Source organism: Peromyscus eremicus, chromosome 4 (genome assembly GCF_949786415.1).
Source record: "Peromyscus eremicus chromosome 4, PerEre_H2_v1, whole genome shotgun sequence".
NCBI lineage: Eukaryota > Metazoa > Chordata > Mammalia > Rodentia > Cricetidae > Peromyscus > Peromyscus eremicus.
In genome coordinates, this window is record NC_081419.1 from 12,954,279 (window position 1) to 12,974,612 (window position 20,334).

General features: G+C 43.0%; 1 protein-coding gene across 6 annotated transcripts in view; it reads right to left on the reverse strand.

The window, feature by feature from the left end:
* The window catches only part of Golga1 (golgin A1), a 56,719-nt gene that overhangs the window by 7,168 nt on the left and 29,217 nt on the right, over positions 1-20,334 (reverse strand). For all 6 annotated transcript variants that reach the window (XM_059260235.1, XM_059260238.1, XM_059260236.1 and 3 more), the window contains 5 exons: positions 15,288-15,413; positions 12,633-12,728; positions 12,197-12,292; positions 11,080-11,229; positions 10,203-10,298 (listed from right to left, as the gene is read on the reverse strand). In XM_059260235.1, the coding sequence (XP_059116218.1) occupies positions 10,203-10,298; positions 11,080-11,229; positions 12,197-12,292; positions 12,633-12,728; positions 15,288-15,413 (564 nt within the window). The remainder of the gene's footprint in view (positions 1-10,202; positions 10,299-11,079; positions 11,230-12,196; positions 12,293-12,632; positions 12,729-15,287; positions 15,414-20,334) is intronic.

Sequence of the window (20,334 nt, forward strand, 5' to 3'; positions counted from 1 at the left end):
CACCCACATGGCAGCTTACACCTGTCTGAAACTCCAGTTTCAGGGGACCTCAACACCCATGGCAAAAACACAAATGCACATAAATAAAATAAATTTAAAAGACTTATTTTTATTACTTATGTGTGTGCAAGTGTGAGTGTATATCATGTGTGTATGGATACCTGCAGAAGCCAGAGGGGGCCTTGGATACCTTGCAGCTATTATGAACTGGCTAACTTGAGCGGTAGGAATTGAACTCAGGTCCTCTGGAAGAGCAGGAAGTTCTCTTAACTGCTGAGCCACCTCTCTAGTCCCCATAATACTATTAAAAATTTAAAATTATATTTATTCATTGTGTGTGTATGCATGTGAATGGGCATGCCACTGTGTACCTCTGGAGGCCAGAAGGCTTAATAGCAAGGCCTTTATCTGCTTAGCCTTAATCACCAGATTATGAACCCATTTTTTTTCTTTTTTCTTTTTCTTTCTTTTCTTTTCTTTTTTTTTTTTCTTCCCGAGATAGGGTTTCTCTGTGTGGCTTTGGCTGTCCTGGAACTTGATCTGTAGACCAGGCTGGCCTTGAACTCACAGAGATCTGCCTGCTTCTGCCTCTCAAGTGCTGGGATTAAAGGCGTGCGCCAGCACCGCCTGGCTTATGAGCCCATTTTCTAAGAGTGAAAATAGGCTCCAAGAGGTTTGGTGATTTTCCTCAGGTTCCAGAACTAGCAGGTGGTAGGACCAGATTGAGAGCCAGAGTCAGCTGGACCCACGTCCAGGGACTCTGGGTGCCAGCCTCTCCTTCCTAAAGCATCTTCAATGAGAGCAAGCACATCAGTCCCCTAGCTGACTGGCAGGGCTTTTGCAGCACAGGACTGCTAGTCACCACTGTCCTCCTCTGACAGTGTGTTCATGCTTGTTAAGAATCACAGTGTGAAATACAACCTCTTGGGTCTTGACCATGGTCAGGAAAATACCCAGGGGAGAACATGAAGTAACGTCTGCTGTTTCTGTCTACTCAAAAACCCCCTGCTCTTTCTGTGTAAGCATCTTATTTCTGTCTCCCATTCCCATCTTGAGACTCTATAGGGAAGAATTAGGCTGTCAATAATGATGCTCTAATTTTGTCTGACCTATACTAGCATCCTTTCCCCTTAACCAAATTCAGCTATCAGGTAGTTTTGTCACTGAGAGGAACAACCATATTCTTTTTTAAATTTTTTTTGGTTTTTTCAAGATAAGTTTTCTCTGTGCAACAGCCCTAGCAGTCATGGAACTAGCTCTGTAGACCAGGCTGGCCTCGAACTCATAGATCCATTGCCTCTGCCTCCTGAGTGCTGGGAATAAAGGTGTGCGTCACCACCACCTGGCCAACTATAGTCTTTTGTATAAGGACCCTTCTTTATACTCTGAAACTAAGTTGAAGAAGGCCTAATGAAACCTGAAATGTTCCAAGATCAGAGCTGATGTATGTCTGTCCTCACATACAGGAAACTGTCTACTGAGGGAGAAAGAAGACCATCAGTTTCTCTGGGTCTGTGAGAACCTGACTCTTCTTTCCAACTCTCCCTGGGTCAGCTATAGGACCATGGTATGCTGGACCTTAATGGAGTAATCACAATTGTCTTCACAGTGAGTCTAGCTCTGGCAGACAAGGACAACTGATACCTGAATTTGAGAGGCTAAAGAGGAGACCTTGAAATACACTGTACAAGACTCCTTGCCAAGGTCCTCTGATCATCTACTACTACCAAATGTAGGTTTAGGATGGGGCTCTGTTGGCACAGGGGAAGAAGCTAGAGATTCTGGCTTGGTAAGAATGCTTTGCCTACTAAAGAATGTTTTTTGGGGGAAGCTTAGGAGAGATGCTTGTGACTACCGGTGTCTAGAAAGGTAGATGGTCTCAATATGTCTGAGAAGACAGAAAGGCAGGCTGGGTCACAAAGGAAACTCATGATAGAGAACTACCCTTGGCACTCCGCCCCCCCACCCCCACCCCAGTTTTTTTTGAAAAAGGGTTTCTCTGTGTAGCTTTGGAGCCTGTCCTGGAACTTGCTCTGTAGCCCAGGCTGGCCTCAAACTCACAGAGATCCGCCTGACTCTGCCTCCCGAGTGCTGGGATTAAAGGCGTGCAGCACCACCGCCCGGCTCTTTGGCACTTTTCATCTGTAGTCATGTCTGATCCTCTAAATAGTCTTCTTGAGGTCAGAGGTTACAACTTCCATTTTAAAAAGAGAACATGGGCCAGATGTGGTAGCACAGACCTGCAATCTTAGTGTCTGAGAGGTTGAGGCAGAGAATTCCAAGTTCCAGGCCAGCCTGAGCTACATGGAGACACCCTGTCTCAAAAAGGCACACAAACAAACAAGGCTGGGGGCTGCTCTACAGTAAAGCACTCAACTAGCATGAGGGAGACTCTACGTTTTAGGCCAAGTACCACCAGACAACTAAATAACCAAATACCAACTAAATACCAACTGTAGCAATACCACACACACACACACACACACACACACACACACACACACACACACACACACGTACACAGACATGCACAAGCTCACACACTTGCATTCACATGCGCAAGCATGCACAATAGATTTATGATAATGAGGGATTACACTGGCATACATGGCTAGGTAAATATAACTCTGAAGTGCCTCAGAGCCCCAAGAACATCCAACTATTAGACTCCAAGTTGATACTCCAGCCTGCCAAAGATATAAGATATAAAACATGGTTTTATATCTTTCAGGAGCTATTTGGCCTCCCACACATGGCAGCTATGCACCTGGGGTTGAGCCTGGTTTTGGGGGCAAGATGTTCAGGTAATAGCTTGTTTTAAAAAATAAAAATAAGTTGGGTGTGGTGATGAACACCTTTAATCCCAGCACCTGGGAGGCAGAAGCAGGCAGATCTCTGTAAGTTCCAGATGGGAATGTAGAGGGAACCTGTTTTTAAAACAATAATACAGCAACAGAAAACCCTAAACATTTATATATATCAAATGACAGTCCTTTAGAAACATATGAAGACAGGAAGAAGAGAAAAAGGCTTAGAGAGATGGCTCAGCAGTTTAATTCCCAGTATCCACATGGCAGCTCACAACTATCTGTGACTTCAGTTCCAGGAGATCTGACATTCTCACACAGATAAACAAGCAGGCAAAACACCAAAACACATGAAATAAAAATCAAAGAAGAGGAACAAGGAGACAAGACACCAGTGAAAATGGGTGGTCCAGGTGATCTAGCATCTCAGAAAGCCTCTGTTGCAGTTTCCTCAGAGTTCTGCATCCAGAACAGCTTGAAGACTGATGGTTGAGACGGTCTAGTCTCACAGATTACTCCAAGAGCCAGGATTCAGATAAGCCTTGCACTTTCCCATTGCACAGAGATTGGACAACAAATGATACAGCTACCTCTCCTAGGACTTGACCATTATTCCAATTTTCCCAGGGTCTCTTAAAGATGCCAGCACCCTCAAACAGGAAGCAATCTAGAGAACACAATGCCCACAATCCCAAGAGGTGGAATGGATGGCTTTTGGTCATTCAGTGGGTTACAGATATTTGTCATCGTTTAGGGGGTTTGGTTAAGAGTTGTTATTGGTCATAGGAAAAGAAGCTAAACAAGGGAGTTAGATTCAAGGATCTCTTTCTGAAGGAAAAAAAAGGGGGATATAGTATAAAAAGGATGAAATAAAAGGGTGGATTGTTGAGTCTATTTTTAAATAACCACTAGTCTTAAATATTTTACATTGGTATGAATTTTTGTATATTGATACAAATTTAGGGCTATTTTTGTTATACTATATATTTGTTTCTATTCTTGTTTAAGGTATTATATCTATGCAGCTCATTTAAAAAGGTTATATAAACTTTTAGTCTCTGAAAGCTATTTAGGATAATAAATATAGGTTAATAGTCATCTATAACTATCAAACTTATAGTCATGTTAGCTATATTCTCAAGGTCATACAGAGATATATTTTAGATAGGTGATCTTCAAACACTTCAAAGACCACAGATTATAGCATTTAAAATGTTTTCATAACATGAGGCTTTTCTTGACAGTGAGACATGTCTGCTCCTGGTGGCACCAATCTACTTAAAAAAAGGATGGGCATCCAAGAACCTCTATATGGAGTTTGCTTTCTTTATTGCAAAAGCTAGCCATTTGGGGAAGAAACTGCCCTTGCCTCGACTGCTGACAATATGCTGTTCAAACTGGACAAGCAGGACACAAAAGAAAGCGACTGCCAAACTTTCCAAGACAGAATAGGACAGTCCTTCAAATATTCCTGCTTCATAGAAAAGTCTATCAGATATTCTAAGCCTGTAGGTCGAAGATGGATGCCCCAATGTTGCAGAGGAACCTTGGGTGACTGTCCAGGCAGCCAGCTGTTTCTGTTGTTTCTTTTATTTTTTTAAAGATTTATTTATTTATTATATATACAGTGTTCTGCCTGTGGGTATTCCTGCAGGTCAGAAGAGGGCACCAGATCTCATTACAGATGGTTGTGAGCCACCATGTGGTTGCTGGGAATTGAACTCAGGACCTCTGGAAGAGCAGCTAGCGCTCTTAACCTCTGAGTCATCTCTCCAGCTCTTCTTTTAGTTTTGAAAGCTGCCTGCTCTGCACTTCCTGTTTACTAAGGTAATATTATATTCTTCTGGGGTCTTTGATGGAGTTAAAGACTAGATAGTCATAGGTATAGTTTTCCTTAGTTATGATAGAAGGTAAATGAGGTACAGAGTTTTGGACTCATCAAGATAGAATAAATAATGGAGTATTTTCTTCAAATATGCCAAATATAAATGGACTGAACATGGTAAATGTAATTCTTACCTGATAATTGTTATTGTTTATAGTTTTATTATGTTAGAATTAAAACCTTTCCTTTTTATATAGACAGAAAGGGGGAAATGTTGGAGAATAATCTTTTTGTACACTTCCCTTTTGTGAAGATTTGTCACTTGGACTGGTTTAATAAAAAGCTGAACCACCAATAGCTACGCAGGATTTTCAGAGCAGAAAGGATGCTGGGAAGAAGGGTGGAGAATCTGAGAGTTGCCAGCCAGATGCAGAGGAAGCAGGACGTGTAGGAGATGAGGTAATAAGTAATGTACCTCAGGGCAGCACATAAATTAACAAAAATGGATTAATTTAAGTTATAAGAGCTACCTAGAAACAAGCCTAAGCTATTGGTCGAGTTTTCATAATTAATTAGAAGTCTCTGTATGTGGTTATTTTGGAGAGGCAGGCAGGACAGAAAAGTCCACCTACAAAGCTGCTCCTTCCTGGGGTCTTCTTGGTCCTCATACACATCCTTTTGCACTGTCAACAGTAATTTTTTCCTGAACTAGCAGCTGCATCTACCTTGTAGTTTTCCTAGCACTTGCCACCCAGTCCTTCCCCTACCTCCTTCCCACATACACCAGCACTCCGTCTGAGGTCTGTGTGGAAGATGTACACAACCACTTCCTTTATCTAAATTTAATAGTTAAAACTTCCTCACTTTACCCCTCCTCTGAGGGTTGAAGATGCCCTTGTATTTGCCACCTTTGTGGTATCTTTTTCTTTCAATAGAAGTCTTTTATTGCATCATAACGTATCAAATTGTCTTATGACCCAAGGTCTTGTTTCTGTGGCTAGATCACTGATCTTATTCACCAGCCTGCTATACTACTGCTTCTTCTAAAATATGGATGATATCCCCCAAATGTGTAAGATTCTTGTTTTTAACTGTGTGGCTTGCTAAATCAAACCAGCTAAGTGTGAAACAAGTTTGGTATCTTTCCTTCAAGGACTAACTCCTCTGGGCTAGAGATACTGAACAAATGATACTTGTCCTCATTTGAACCCTGCCAATGAATTTGTCATCCAACATTGTAGATTTCACCAAGAGACTCATCTCCTGAGTGACCTGAGTGGGCAATTACGCATCCACAGGCCTTCTGTGGCAATAGAAGCTCAATGTTGCCCTGTGCATGACTGTTGACAGCACCAACAGCAGTCACTCAGTTCTATTTCCTGACTGTAAGTCAACCCAAAGCTATCATTCTTACAGATGTTTACAAAAGTGTCCCTTTTCATTTTGCTTTGAGACATGGTCCTACAATGTAGCAATGGTGGCCTTTGGCTCAGCATTTTCCTGCCTTTACCCATGTACTTCACCATATACCTGTAATCAGCTGAGAACATCATGTTAGAATACTCTCTCATTCAAATGGCTGGGGTAGCTCTTACCCATTTACTGAGCTGAGCCAGGAATGACACTCTAGACAGCAGAGCTTCTGGTGTCTGCATTATTAGTTTGCTAGAGCTGCTTTTAACTTATTAACATGGCTAACCATGTTACTAGGTCTGTAGGCCTTTGTGTACACTGAGCAAACACTACCAACATCCTATCCCTCCTTCTAGGCCTTAACCAAGATATTAGTAGTCCTTTTTCTGCCTCTCCAAGTTTCCATAACTGCAATCCTCAGTCCCAGGCCCATTCCTCCATCTTCAAAGGCAGCAGTGCAGCAGTGTCTCTATGTCACTACTTGAATTTAGGTGGCAAGAGGATCAGGAGTTCAAAAACAGCCTTGGCCAGTGATTTTTGAGGCAAGCCTTGGCTATGTGAGACTCTCTCAATCAAAACCAAAACACCTCTACTTGTTTCTGCTGTCACATCATGCCTTCTGTCTTGTGTAAAATTGTGCCTCGGCCTCAGTGAGAACTCTTGATTCTTTAGGGCTCACCCAAATAAACTAGGGAAAACTCTCAATCCAGTTCCAGCTCCTCCACTTACTCTTACCCGATAGCTCCCTTTGCCATAAAAGATGACTATGAATTAGGATGTGCATACAGAGTGAAGGCTGCCCTTCAGCTTCTGCCCCTGCCTCAGCCTCTGAGTACTGAGACTACAGCATGTACCACTACATACATGATTTCATATAACTTTCTCCCGCAAGACAGATTTTCTTTGTGTAGCCCTGGCTGTCCTAGAACTCAAGAGATCCACTTGCCTCTGCCTCCACCTCCCAAGTACTAGGATTAACTATGTGCACCACTACTGCCCGGCAATTTCATATAACTTCTACAAAATATATTGATATAACATTGTGGGGTGTTTTGTTGTTATTGTTTTTTTACTTTTATTTTTATTTTTTTGAGGCAGGGTCTCTAGCCTAGGATGACCTCAAACTCCCCAAGTAGCTAGGAATTAGTTGTTTATATTTCAGTTTTCTTTCCTGACTTTTTTTGGTGACACTTCCTTTTTTTCTTAATCTGTCTCACTTTGAGTTTTAACAGTTTTACTGATTTCAATGAATCAACTTTAGGGACTGACAAGATGGTTAAGCCAAGTAATGGTGTTGACATCAAGCCTAGTGACCTCATCAAGCCCTGGGACCAGAGGACAACATCCTCCACTTGTTCTCTGAGTTCTACACCTGCCCGCCCCCCCAAATAAATGTAATTTAAAAAAAAAATCAGAGGCTGGAGAGATGGCTCAGAGGTTAAGAGCACTGGCTGTTCTTCCAGAGGTCCTGAGTTCAATTCCCAGCAACCACATGGTGGCTCACAACCATCTATAATGAGATCTGGTGCCCTCTTCTGGTGTGCAAGCAGAACACTGCATACATAATAAATAAAATCTTTAAAAAAAATCAACTTTAGGTTTCAATGATTTTTTTTAAAAATGAGAGACTCTCACATACTTTATTATTTTTTTTATTTAAGTTGTGCGTGTATGTACACAAGTTCCTGTGTGTGTGTGTGTGTGTCTGTGTGTGTGTGTGTGTGTGTGTAGGCCAGAGGTTGACCTTAACCACCTGTCATCTTATCTTTTGAGATAAGATTGAACCTGACACTCACTGCTTTGGCTTGATTGGCTGATCTCCAAGCTCCTGGGGATCCATCTATCTGCTTCCCCAGTGCTGAAATTACAGGTGCCCAATAATGTGCACGACTTTTTTTCTTTTCTGTTTTTGAATGCCTACATTGCTGGCCTCTATGTAGTATGTAATGCTGGCTGTCCTGGAATTCACTATGTAGACCAGGCTAGCCTCCAACTTAAAGAGCTCCACCTGCCTCTGCCTCTGCCTTCCAAAGGCTGGAATTAAAGGAATGTACCACCATTCTTGGCCCAAAAGTACATTTTTTTTTTCTCTCTCTCCTTCATTCCTTTCTCCCCCCACCCCCATGAGACAGGGTTTCTCTCTGTATCCCTGGCTGTCCTTGAATCCCTCTGTGGACCACGCTGGACTTAAGATTGGGATCAAAGGTGTGTGCCACCACTGCCCAGCTGCTATTCTGTTTTTCTAATTTATATTTACCCTAAACCTCTGCCATGACTTTTAATTTAAAAAAATTACCAGATATGTCCTAGACATCTGTGAATGGTATCCCTATGTGCCCAGTTACCTCAATGTCCAACCCGTGGAAGGGGGGAATTTTGGTCCCCCAAAGACATTTTTGATTGTCATCAGTGGGCTGGCTACTGACATCTAGTGGACAGAGACCAAAATACTCCTAGAGTCCCAATAATGCAAGTCTGCGGCAAGGTGCTCACAACAAAGAATCAAATGCCAACAGTGCTGAAACCATGGAACTCTGAGTTCCATACACCAAACCTAGGGGTCACTCTAATGCCCATTCCTCTCTTTTCCTCCCTGCAATTGGTGGCAAGTCTTAAATGTTCCATGGCTAGTATTTATCCAGAATCTGAATGTGTTTTCCATATATTCAACTAACATGACCATCTTTTCCTTTTTACTAAAAGCTTTCTTTACAGAAATTTCTCTGTGCATAGTTAGAGAAACTCCTTCAAAACAAAACCTCTCCCATGCTTTTCTGCTCAAACCCTGTAATAGCTTTCCATTATACTTCCTAATTTCTGCTGTGTTCTGTACTGGCAGACCTGTTCTCCCTGCCACTCAGCTCTGGACACATTGGCCTTCTTGCTGTTCTTTGAACAGAACAAGCTTTCTTCTGCCTCAGAGTCTTTCCTTGAATGCCTACATTGCTGGCCTCACTGTTCATATCTTTTGCTGAAATGTCTTAGAATTTGCCTCTATTTGCAACTAGTTTACTGTTTCTAGTTATGTGCTCCATGGAGGAGGGACCGTCTGTCTTGCTCTTGACACATCCCAGCACCTCCTATGATGCCAGGCAATTAGGGGCACTCAGACATCTGCTGATGGAATAAAAACAAAACAAAAAACAGAAAAACAAAACAATTTACTCCAATCTGGGCTATATGGTGCAGGTCTGTATTCATAGGTACCTGGGAAGTTGAATCAGGGTGACTGCAAGTTCAGGACCCTTCTCTGGGCTACAGAGAAATTCAAAGCCAGACTAAACCAACTTAGTAAGACTTTGTCTCATAGTAAAAATATAGAAAGTGATGGATATAATTTAGCATTATAGTGGTTATTTGGTATTCACAAGGCCTTGGGTTTGAGTCTTAGTTTAAATAGAAAAAAGAAAATCTGATTGCAAGATATGTGATTTTCATGATGCAGCACCATTGCAATAGAGCCTAAGCAACTCATTGGATACTGTCACTTGGAGCTTGCAAGGGGCAGGCCCCGAGCCATAGATGTTGATAGAGAGAAGGTCTGCAAAGGCTTGATACCATGACCAAACTGGACAAACATTGCCATTACTCACCTCCCAAATTTATTCTCAAGGGCCCAGGAAGCCTAGAGGGCCTACAGAATATGGGCATGCAGTTCTGTCTAGGGAACAGTAGGAGTAAGATCTGATTAAAACACTAACTTCACAGATGGGAAAAGACAACAACCCAGCACTGTTCACTTCTGTACAAAGTCCCTATCATACACAAACATCCTGTTAAGGACTTCTTTATGTGTCCTTTTGAAAAAACAAGCCAGAGGAGTGCTCTGATAGCATAGCTTTCAGTCAGCTGTTGACAAGACACGGAGGAAGAGCTGGGCTTTGGAATGGCATGAACAGACAGAGGAGACTAGTCCAACCTCTAACTTATGGCACTTGGACTGACTGCCCTCAGAGCTTCAACAGCATTTACATACAAAAGCAGCACAACTCTTCCTACTTCTGGGTCACTGGGAAGACTTGAGCAGATAACTAACAGAAGTACTGAAGCAGGAGCAACTTCCATTTCCTCTCTGTTCTAAGTGTAGGACTTTCACCTGTCCACTCAACTTGTGACAGATAGGAACTTCTGTAAAACTGATTCTCTTAGATAAATACCTTTAGTTTCTTTAGTTCAAATTGGTGATGTTGTAAAGAACGTTCACATTCGTTTTTGCTTTCTTTAAGGGCCACATTTTCCCGCTGCAGCTGTTGCTGTAAATTGAGCAGAGCACACATAAGAAAAGGTCTTACCTGCCGTGTTTCCTCTCAGGCAGTCTTTTTGAAATGGCCTTTCTGGGCTGAGGAAATGGCTTCATTGGTGAAGTACCCAGGGAGGTATGAGGATCTGAGCTCAGATTCCCAGCACCCATGTGGAAATAGTGAGGGGTGGTGCACGCCTGCAATCCCAGTGTTGGGCAGAGACTGCTAGATCTCTGGGATTTGCTGGTCAGCTAGTCTAGCTAAATCAGTGAGATTCTATCTCACACAGTAAGGTAAAGAACAACCGAGGAAGGCAGCTGATATACAATCTCTGGCCTCCGTAAGAGAAATGGCTTTTCTTTTGGTCACTGTAAATGTAAGAGTAAGCGCTAGGGTGGGGACAAGGAAGAAAAACACTAAAAATCTCCAGGGACAGGAGACTGGCTCAGTGGTGGAGCACATGCCTAGCAGGTGTGAGGCTCAGTCTCTAGATCCTCTTGAGGAAGAATAGCATGCTTCTTAAGACTTGGGACACACAGAGGGATCATAGAAAGTAGAAGCCATTAAGGAGGAACAATATGGATTTCAGGAAAAACTGGGAAAAGCTGATGGGACTGTCCCTGTGAAAACCCATCTGCTGTGCATCTCTGTGAAAAGCAGTCTTTTTATTTCCAGTCACCTAAGCAGGTAAGTCCTTGTAGGAAGATGTGAACTGCTTTCTCCAGTGGCTTCCCAGCTGAGAGAGGCACCACTCTGCTCAACTGCAGTGACACAGTGCTCTGCATGGACTCACCATCCCCTGCTCTGAAGCTATCTGGTCGGCCACCCGTGTTTGTTCCAGAGCTTCAATCTGGGCCTCCAGTGCATGGGTGCGCTCCCTGCAATGCTGCTCCAGGGCAAGAACCTGCTGTTGAGAAAGGCTGCTCTCTTGGTTTGTAGTGATCTGCAGGAAAACCAGAGGACAGTTAGTCAAGACATAAAGATTTCAGAGGAGGGCCTTTTTCTGACTGTCTAATAGAAACTACCCTCTTTGACCTCTGCTGCTCTGGTGTGGCTTTAAACACCTGCATGTTCTACATATTGCTGCTGGTTCTGGCCATCCCTGGAAACTGAAGTCTGGCATTTGTCCTGATGTCACTGGCACACCGTTCATGGTGTATGCTGAGCACCACCCTGTCTTCAGATATAGATCTCCGTCAGCTACTCACTGGACCTCTATGGCTGAGGTTTTCCTAGGGGAGGCAGGAGAATGAATAGGGACATACACGAGACAGACGTGAGTCTTGTCACTTCTGAGCTCATCTCTACAGAATGAGCATGACATATGGTGACAGTTTATTAGGTGTGCTGCAAGGACTAAGTAAAAACATCCCGAACAGTGCCAAGGTTGCCACAAACAGGGAATCAACGCTGGCTGCTTTGATTTCCCTATGTCCAATTTATTAGCTCACTTAGGATATGACTATCCAAATGCATTAACCCTCCCCTTTTTAAAAGAGGCTCTCACTATGCAGGCTTGGCTAGCTAGAACTCACCATATAGGCCAGGCTGTCCTTGAACTCAGAGAGACCTGCCTTCCTCAGCTTTGCATATGCTGGGATTAAAGGAATGTGTCACCATACTCTGCTCATTTCATGGTTTTGACCTGTTTTCCATAGCTCTGCTGAAAGCTAAGCTTTGAAATTTTGAGGACCCACAACAGGGCAGGATCATCAACAAAAGCAGATTTTGGGTGGAGACTACCAGTTAGTCCATAGTTCTGGGTAACACTGACCCTCCAGAGTAACTCTCCCATCCCTTGCTTTGTTCTCATCAAGTACAGATACTGTTGCAGGCACAGGTGCACATCTGGGGCATCTGCAAAGGTGTTGAAGGAATGCACTGGAGCCTGGCACATGGTGAACACTTACAAGCTTCTGGATCTGGGCTTCCTGGGCAGCCACAGCATCCCTGCTCTGGCTCAGCTGCTCCTCAGTGGCCTGTAAACTTTGCTCTAGATCCTTCACCTGAGGGGAAACAGAAATATTCTTTCTGTTCACAAGAAGCTGGGAAGGTTTAATGCATGATTTAAAATTAGAGCAGGTGAAAACTCATTAATAACTACAGTAGTAAACATAATGAACTATCACTTCACAGTCACTAAATTGGCAAACAAATAAACCAAAACCAAGGCTGTGTAATATCCATGCTGGGAGCTAAGAAATGCAGTAGAGTAAACAAAACAACTCTTCAACCCCACCAAAAACCTATCCTTGGAATGCAGATGCTTTGACCAAGGACTTCTTAGCTAAACCGCCTTCTAACCAGGTTATACACATCACAGCAAATACTGGAGTGAGGTCATACCCGAGTCTCCAGAAGGTCAATGGCCTTGGTGTGGCTGCTCCTGGCAGCCAAGAGTTGCTGCCTAGTGTCTTCTAGATTCTGTTCCACAACTGTTCTCTGTAAGTTAATAGATAAGTAAGAGAAAGGAGTTGTTTCTACATTTAATGAGTATTTATTGATGCTGTAACATTTGTGCTGGGCATAGGAGACATGAATAGATAAAGCCATAGCAAAGTTAGATATAATTCACATATTATAGAGGATACACAAATAAAGGCTGGGACAAATGACTAACAACAAAAGCATACACTAGAAGCCGGGTGCAGTGGTGCATGCATTTAATCTCAGCACTTAGGAGGCAAAAGGAGACGGATCTCTGAGTTTGAGACCGGCTTGGGCCACATAGTGAGACTCCACAGAAGCCAAAGTGATGATGGGCTTAGGTCAATAAATCAAACTGTGACATTGGGCAAAAGGGTCAGATGATGAGGAACTCTTTAGTGCTGCAAAATTTTACTTTACTTTGCAGGCAGAAATTTTTCAAACAGATCTTTCAAAACCTGGCATTAGCTTTACTATAGATCCTGGCTAAACATGAGGTCTTACTCTAGACATGTGGATGTCAGCATTTCTGGGAAAAGGACTAGAGATACATGCTTTAAATAAACTCCCAAGTAATTCCTACTCACTCTTTAATATTAGCTGATTATGGAACAACAACAACAACAACAATACCTACTATGCTTCAATTTTTACTCTGATTTTATCAAGTTTGACACACTATAAACCTAATTTTATAGAGAAGACAATACAAAGAGTTTAAGTTACTTGCTTTAAGTCACAATGACTAAACACAAGATATAAACACAGATGCTTGCCTCTGGAAACCAACTTAAACATTAGAATCCATCTTATACTAAATGTAGATGTCTAAGGGAATTGTGGAAGATGTACAAGGGAATGATATGATCAGAAATACAGGTTGGTAAGGTTAGTTTTGCTTTTTTTTGTTGTTGTTGTTTGTTTGTTTTTTGAGACAGGGTTTCTCTGTGTAGCTTTGCGCCTTTCCTGGAACTCACTTGGTAGCCCAGGCTGGCCTTGAACTCACAGAGACCCACCTGGCTCTGCCTCCCGAGTGCTGGGATTAAGGCGTGCGCCACCACCGCCCGGCTAAGGTTAGTTTTGCAGGAGTGATGAAGGTGAAGGAGAGATTGGTGGTGGGTGGCCAGCCTGGAGACTTCAATGCACCTTCAGTTAGTGCTTCGGGAAGCTCTGGAGTACCACAGTGGCTGGAGAGAAGGAGAAGCTTGGCCTGATAGACAGTGGAGTCTAGGATAAGCTCAAAGCTCATGGCTTTGTCAACTTTGTCATGAGGAGGCAATCACTGGTCTACAAAGAGGAGAGGAAGTTTATCTCTACTATGGCATAAGGTCAGTCTGTTAACAGCTCCCCCAGCCAAGGGAAGCCTATGACGCAAGGTAGTTCTTGCTCAAGCTAAAGGACTGGTGATAATTTCCCTTGACAGTAGAGGTGGAGGTCGGGGGAGTATAGGGAAGGAAACAGTGCTGCTGTGGGATGTTCTGTATGGCAAATGTGTTGCTCTAATTAGTCAATAAATAAAACACTAATTGGCCATTGGCTAGGCAGAAAGTGTAGGCGGGACAAGGAGGAGAATAAAGCTGGGAAGTGGAAGGCTGAGTCAGAGAGACACTGTCAGCCGCCATGATGACAAACAGCATGTGAAGATGCCGGTAAGCCACGAGCCATGTGGCAAGGTATAGATTAATGGAAATGGATTAATTTAAGCTGTAAGAACAGTTAGCAAGAAGCCTGCCACGGCCATACAGTTTGTAACCAATATAAGTCTCTGTGTTTACTTGGTTGGGTCTGACGGCTGTGGGACTGGCAGGTGAGAGAGATTTGTCCTGACTGTGGGCCAGGCAGGAAAACTTTAGCTACACAGTGCAGCAAGACAAGACAGCCTAGGTGGCATCAGTCATCATGTAGCTGTGTGAACAAAGCTCTCCCCTTTTCTAAGAAACATACAGGGAACATGTTGATTTTTATTTTGAGGTAGGGTCTCATGTAGCCTAGGCTACCCTCAAACTCACTGTGTAGTCAAGTATGACCCTAAATTTCCCCGATTCTTTTGCTTTTACCTTCTAAATTATGGAATTACAGACATGTACTTCCACACCTGGTTTATGGAGTGCTGGCGACTCAATTCAGGGCTTTGTACATGCTAGGCAAGCAGTCTAATGATTGGGACACATTGCCCAGCCCCGCTAGGGTTTCTGTGTGTTTAGCTCTGGCTGTTCTTGAACTAACTCCCTTTGTAGACCAAGCTGGTCTTGAACTCACAGAGTTCTGACTGCCTCTGCTTCCTGAGTGCTGGGATTAAAGGTATGTACTACCACCAACACCTGGCCCCCTAAAGGCTATTTTTGATATCAATCCAAAGTTGCATAAGCCAGGTGTCATGGTATGTGCCTATAGTCTCAGCTACTCAGGAATTTAGGTTGAAGGACAGCTTGAGCCCAGGAGTTTGGGGCCCAAAAGAGCTATACTTAGTTGTAGAGAGCTGTCATCTAATCCTCCAGATCAGAAACTCAGAACACATACAACAACCAGCATCACCATGCATTTCTAACACTGGTCAGCATGAGCAGACATTACCTCTTTCAAGAGCTCTTGTATATGATCTTCTCCTGATAAATTCTGTTCTAGTCTCTTTTCCAAGGATATAACCTTTTCTTGCAAATGTGCGATAATTTTTTCTTTCTCTTGAGTTTCATCAGTGACCTGCAGGAGAAAGCGGAGTCATTCTTTAAGTCTTCTTTAGACTATAAGCCCTCTTACCTACCTCTCTTCCCTGCCCTGTTGCATCATCATGCTTCTCTGAAATCCTGTGCTTAATCACATCAGAGAAAAACAAGCAACCGAGAAAGCTTTCCGAAAAATGGGGCGGAGATGCCAGATGAGAACCAGGAACGTTAAAGGAAGAGACCTATCACAACAAGAAGCAAGCACCAGATGAGGAGACCTAATATATCAAGAAGCAAGCATCTTCACTTTAAGCACCTGACAATCTGGGAAGAAAAAAAACTAACCACTCTCTTGGTAGAGGGAGCAAGGCCAATCCCATTGAAGAAGCTCCCAGTGTCTCTGGAATTACATTCCTAAGGCCCTGGATCCAATCTCTAACATTGACAATAAACAAACATCCCAAACCAGAAAGCCATAATGATGTTCTTGGGAAAAAGAAGAGCTGGGCACAGCAGGGACAAAGCTGAGATAACTGCTTTAAGGCCAACAAGAGAAATTCTGAAACAAATGACAGGAACTAACAGCGCCACCATGAATTTCACAGCTTGGCCTGAGAACAGTGCCCACTGCAGCTTGACATTCTGTCAATGAATGCAGTGATGGTGGTTGGGAGCTGGTTCTTTCATCACCACCAATCACCAAATGCTGCTCAATGTCAGATCCGAGAATCCAGGAAGCTCTGAATACACAGGCACTCAGATCCATGGTGGTCCTTCTTCCACTGAGGATGCCCATTCTCCTCTCCCGGAAAGGTGCAGGGTGTTAGGCTTTAACAGTGGTGTGCACACCCCTCACACTCACTCTGCTCCCTTGCACACCATGCTTATACTTCCATTGCTTCAGCTCAAGCCACAGACATGTTCAACTTGGGTCAATCGCAATCTCTCCTCAGGAAGATGCAGCTCTGAGTATAGGGTGTTGGAGAAGTATTTGCCATTCTCAACTGTTACAAGTGAAACCAAGATTGAGTGGGAGGACTCTGAAGAATGGATGTACAACCCCACAATTAAAAAAACAAAAACAAAACCAACTTTTGTCAGGCCTAAACATTATCTGTTGCCTTCCAAGAATATACAGGTTCTGACCCACAAAAGCAAGAAGTCTGGTCTCTGGAAGTAGAGACAGATACCTATTCATATAAGTAACTATAAAGTAACATAATTATCCTATAAGACAGTGATATACAAAGTGCTTGAGAAAGCAAAGGTAGTAGGGAGCAACTATTTGAGATACTCAGACTAGGCCTCCCAAACAGGCAAGTTCAGGTACATAGAGGCAGCAGAGGAAACAGAATTGTGGGTAGAGAGCAGTGTAATGGTTTGTCAAGTTGGCACAATCTAAAATCACACTGGATCAATGAGGGATCGTCTGCATCAAGTGGGTCTGTGGGCATGTTTGTGGGAGATTGTCTTGACTACATTAATTGAAAAACAAGCCCAGCCTCTAGCTTTAGGTCTTGGACCATGTAAGTATAGAGAGGGGGCTGAGCACAAGTGAGCATGCATGCATTATTTCTCTTTGCTCTTGACCGTGAATATAATGCAACTGGCCATCTTCACTTCTCCTCAATAATGGACTATGTGGTGATTTGAATAAAAATGTCCCCATAGGTTCATATATTTGAATGCTTAGTCATCAGGGAGTAGAATTGTTTGAAAGGATTACAAGGATAAGGAGGTGTGATTTTATTAAAAAAAGTGTGTCACTGAGTGGGCTTTGAGGATTCAAAAGCCCACGCCAAGCCCAGTCTCTCTCTCTCTGTCTGTTTATGGACCAGGATGTAGCTCTCAACTACTGCTGTAGGTCTGCCTGCATGCTGCCATGCTCCTGGCCAGGATAATGCACTATGCCTCTGAAACTGTAAGTAAGCCCCCAATTAAATGTTTTCTTTTATAAGAGTTGCTTTGGTCATGGTGTATCTTCACAGCAATAGAACACCAACTAAGATAGACTGTAACCTAAAATTATAAGCTAAAATAAATCCTTTCACCCTTAAAGTTGTTTTACTAGAACAAACAAAATATGCAAAGATAAGACAAGTTCATCGGATCAGGAAACTTGGTGGAGGAGGCCAGAAAGGCTGAAGACACAGCTGAAACCTGTGGCTCAGATGCTGAGGTAAATGGCAATATTCAGAAGGCAGATAACACAAGAGAGATGAATGTTAAGACAAGAAAGAAAAACAACTTTGCTCATGATATATCCTATAGATCTCTCATTATAATGCAAATCAGGGCAATAGGAATACTTGCAAGAAGCATGGTTCAGCCACACCAGCAGCAGCTGCAGCTTCAGTATGCAAGCATGTACAAGCATTTCCCATTATCTCTAGTCCTTATAACCACTCTTCATTGTGTTTGTGTTACAAGAAAACTGACAGATCTCTCAGCAACACAGTAAGGGTTCAGACTGGTCTTCAGGCTCTAAGCCTGCACTTGTTCTGCTGTTCAGCACTCTGAAGTTGAGAGACACTTGAGGGCGACCCTTCCCACTGAAGACCAACCATCTTACACAAGTTACTGTGTTGGCTAGGTAGAGCATGAAGTTGGGGTCAGAAAAAGAATCAAGTTGCCAAAACTCCAGCTAGTCTTCTTATGGATTGCATCCTATAGTACAATCTGGTTGTGCTACATCAGGTCTTCAACACCTGGGGCTGACTAATGGAACTACTACCAAACAATCCCTGCTGCCAAACCTGCTTATTTCCCAAGTCTCCCTCTTCGTCTATTCTCTAGTCACATCTGAACCACGCAGGTATGGGCCTAAAATAAGAGCTATGTTAAGATTGGGGATAGAGAAGTGGGGTGGGTGTGGTGGTGCACGACTTAATCCCAGCACTCAGAAGGCAGAGGCAGTTGGATCTTTGTGAACAGATGGCCAGCCTGGTCTACATAGTGAGCTCAACTCTGTTTTAACAAAACAGCAGGATTTAGCATACTTACAGCATGATTTCATTTATATAATACTAAGAAGGATGAGAACAAATGAAGATACTGTATAGGAATCAAATATGGTAAAAATATAAAACAAAGCAAGAATTAAAACAATCTATGGTGGGGGGCTGGAGAGATGTCTCAGAGCTTAAGAGCACTGGCTGCTCTTCCAGCAATCCTGAGTTCAATTCTCAGCAACCACATGGTGGTGGCTCACAACCATCTATGACAGGATCTGATGCCCTCTTCTAGTGTGCAGGTACACATGCAGAGCACTCATACATAAAATATAAATTAAAAAAAATAACAATCTATGACTTGTGCTTATTTATTATTATTATTATTTGTTTTTTCGAGACAAGGCCTCTGCCTCCCAAGTGCTGGGATTAAGGGTGTGTGCCACCACGGCCAGCTTGTGCTTATTTCTGAAGGAAGAAAGGACAAGATAGAACAGTGAAGGACACACAGAAGCTTTGTGCCGAAGCACTGTTTTTTTTTTTAGCCTGAAGAACACACACATAGGGAGTTGGCAGTTTGTTACACTTTTTTTAACCTCATCCTTATTTTTATACATCTGTAAAGTTTATAAAGTCATATCTGGGTATTAACAACAATAAAAACCTACTCTAAACTTAGGACCTTGGTACTAACTGACCTTCCTGTAGTGCTCTCTGAGTTACGACTGGCAGTATCAGCAACTAAGATGCTCAAGCCAGGAACCAAGGAATCCAGTTTTGCCAATCTCCTCATTATTTCTTAAGTTGTCCAGCCTCCATTTGCCATCACTCTTAGCAATGCTACCATCATGGGCTCCTTCCACATGTTGGAAGGAGAGAACTGACTCCTGAAGGTTGTCATCTGACCTCCACATATGTGCCATGGCACATGTTTACCAACACATTCACAAACACACATATGAATAAAAAAATAAATAAAAAATTTAAGCCATCATCACTTCACAGTTGGACAAACAGCAAATCATCATCATTATTATTTTGAAAGGGAAGGTCCTTTCAGTATGCCTTCTCCTACAGTCAGATGAGTCCACTCTTCTATGCTGTAGCACCCTTCCAGCTCTCCTCCACATCCTTAAGGTGCCAGTTTCTTTACTTATCTTAGGGTTTTTGCTCATGCTGTTTCCTGACTGAGATTCTATCCCTTTGTCTTTCCCTTCCAACTCCAGCAGGGAATTATCAGGCACCACTACTTGAAGGAGATAATCTGATCCCAATGTGGAGATCTGAGCTGATGCCTTGTACAGGCTCCCACAGCATCTCAGTCTTCCTTCAGTGCACTTGTCAAAGTCAGTAATTATATACTCATGCTATTACTGGTAAAATTTGTTGACTGTCAAGACTATAGACACCAAACAGGCAGGAGCAGTATCTGTTCTGCTCACTATGGTATTTCTAATAGCCAGCATAGGAAGTCTCAGGATTTTCAGAAAGAATGGAATTTTCTAACTACAGGCTTGACCTTCCTGGGCCTTTTTTCTCAATTATAAAAAAGATGAGCAGGTGTGGCAGTGCATGTCTTGTATCCCAGCACTTGTAAGACAAAGAACAACCTTCGAGTTCCAGGTCAGTTTTAAGCCAGCCAAGGCAATAATGAGACTCTTGTCTTAAAAACAGAAAAGGTGGGGCCAGGCAGTGGTGGTGGTGTACGCCTTTAATCCCAGCACTCGGGAGGCAGAGCCAGGAGGATCTCTGTGAGTTCGAGGCCAGCCTGGTCTACAGAGTGAGATCCAGGACAGGCACCAAAAACTACAGAGATAAACCCTGTCTCGAAAAACCAAAAAAAAAAAAAAAAAAAGATAGCCCTCCTTTTTGTCTCTGCAAAATAAGTTTTCAGCAGAGCCTCGTGGGGCCAGAGCATCTCGAGGTTCATCTCCTCCAGGGCCTGTCACAGCCACTACTACTAGGAGGCCCAGGGAAGAATCTGACATTTTCCATGGAAGACAAGAG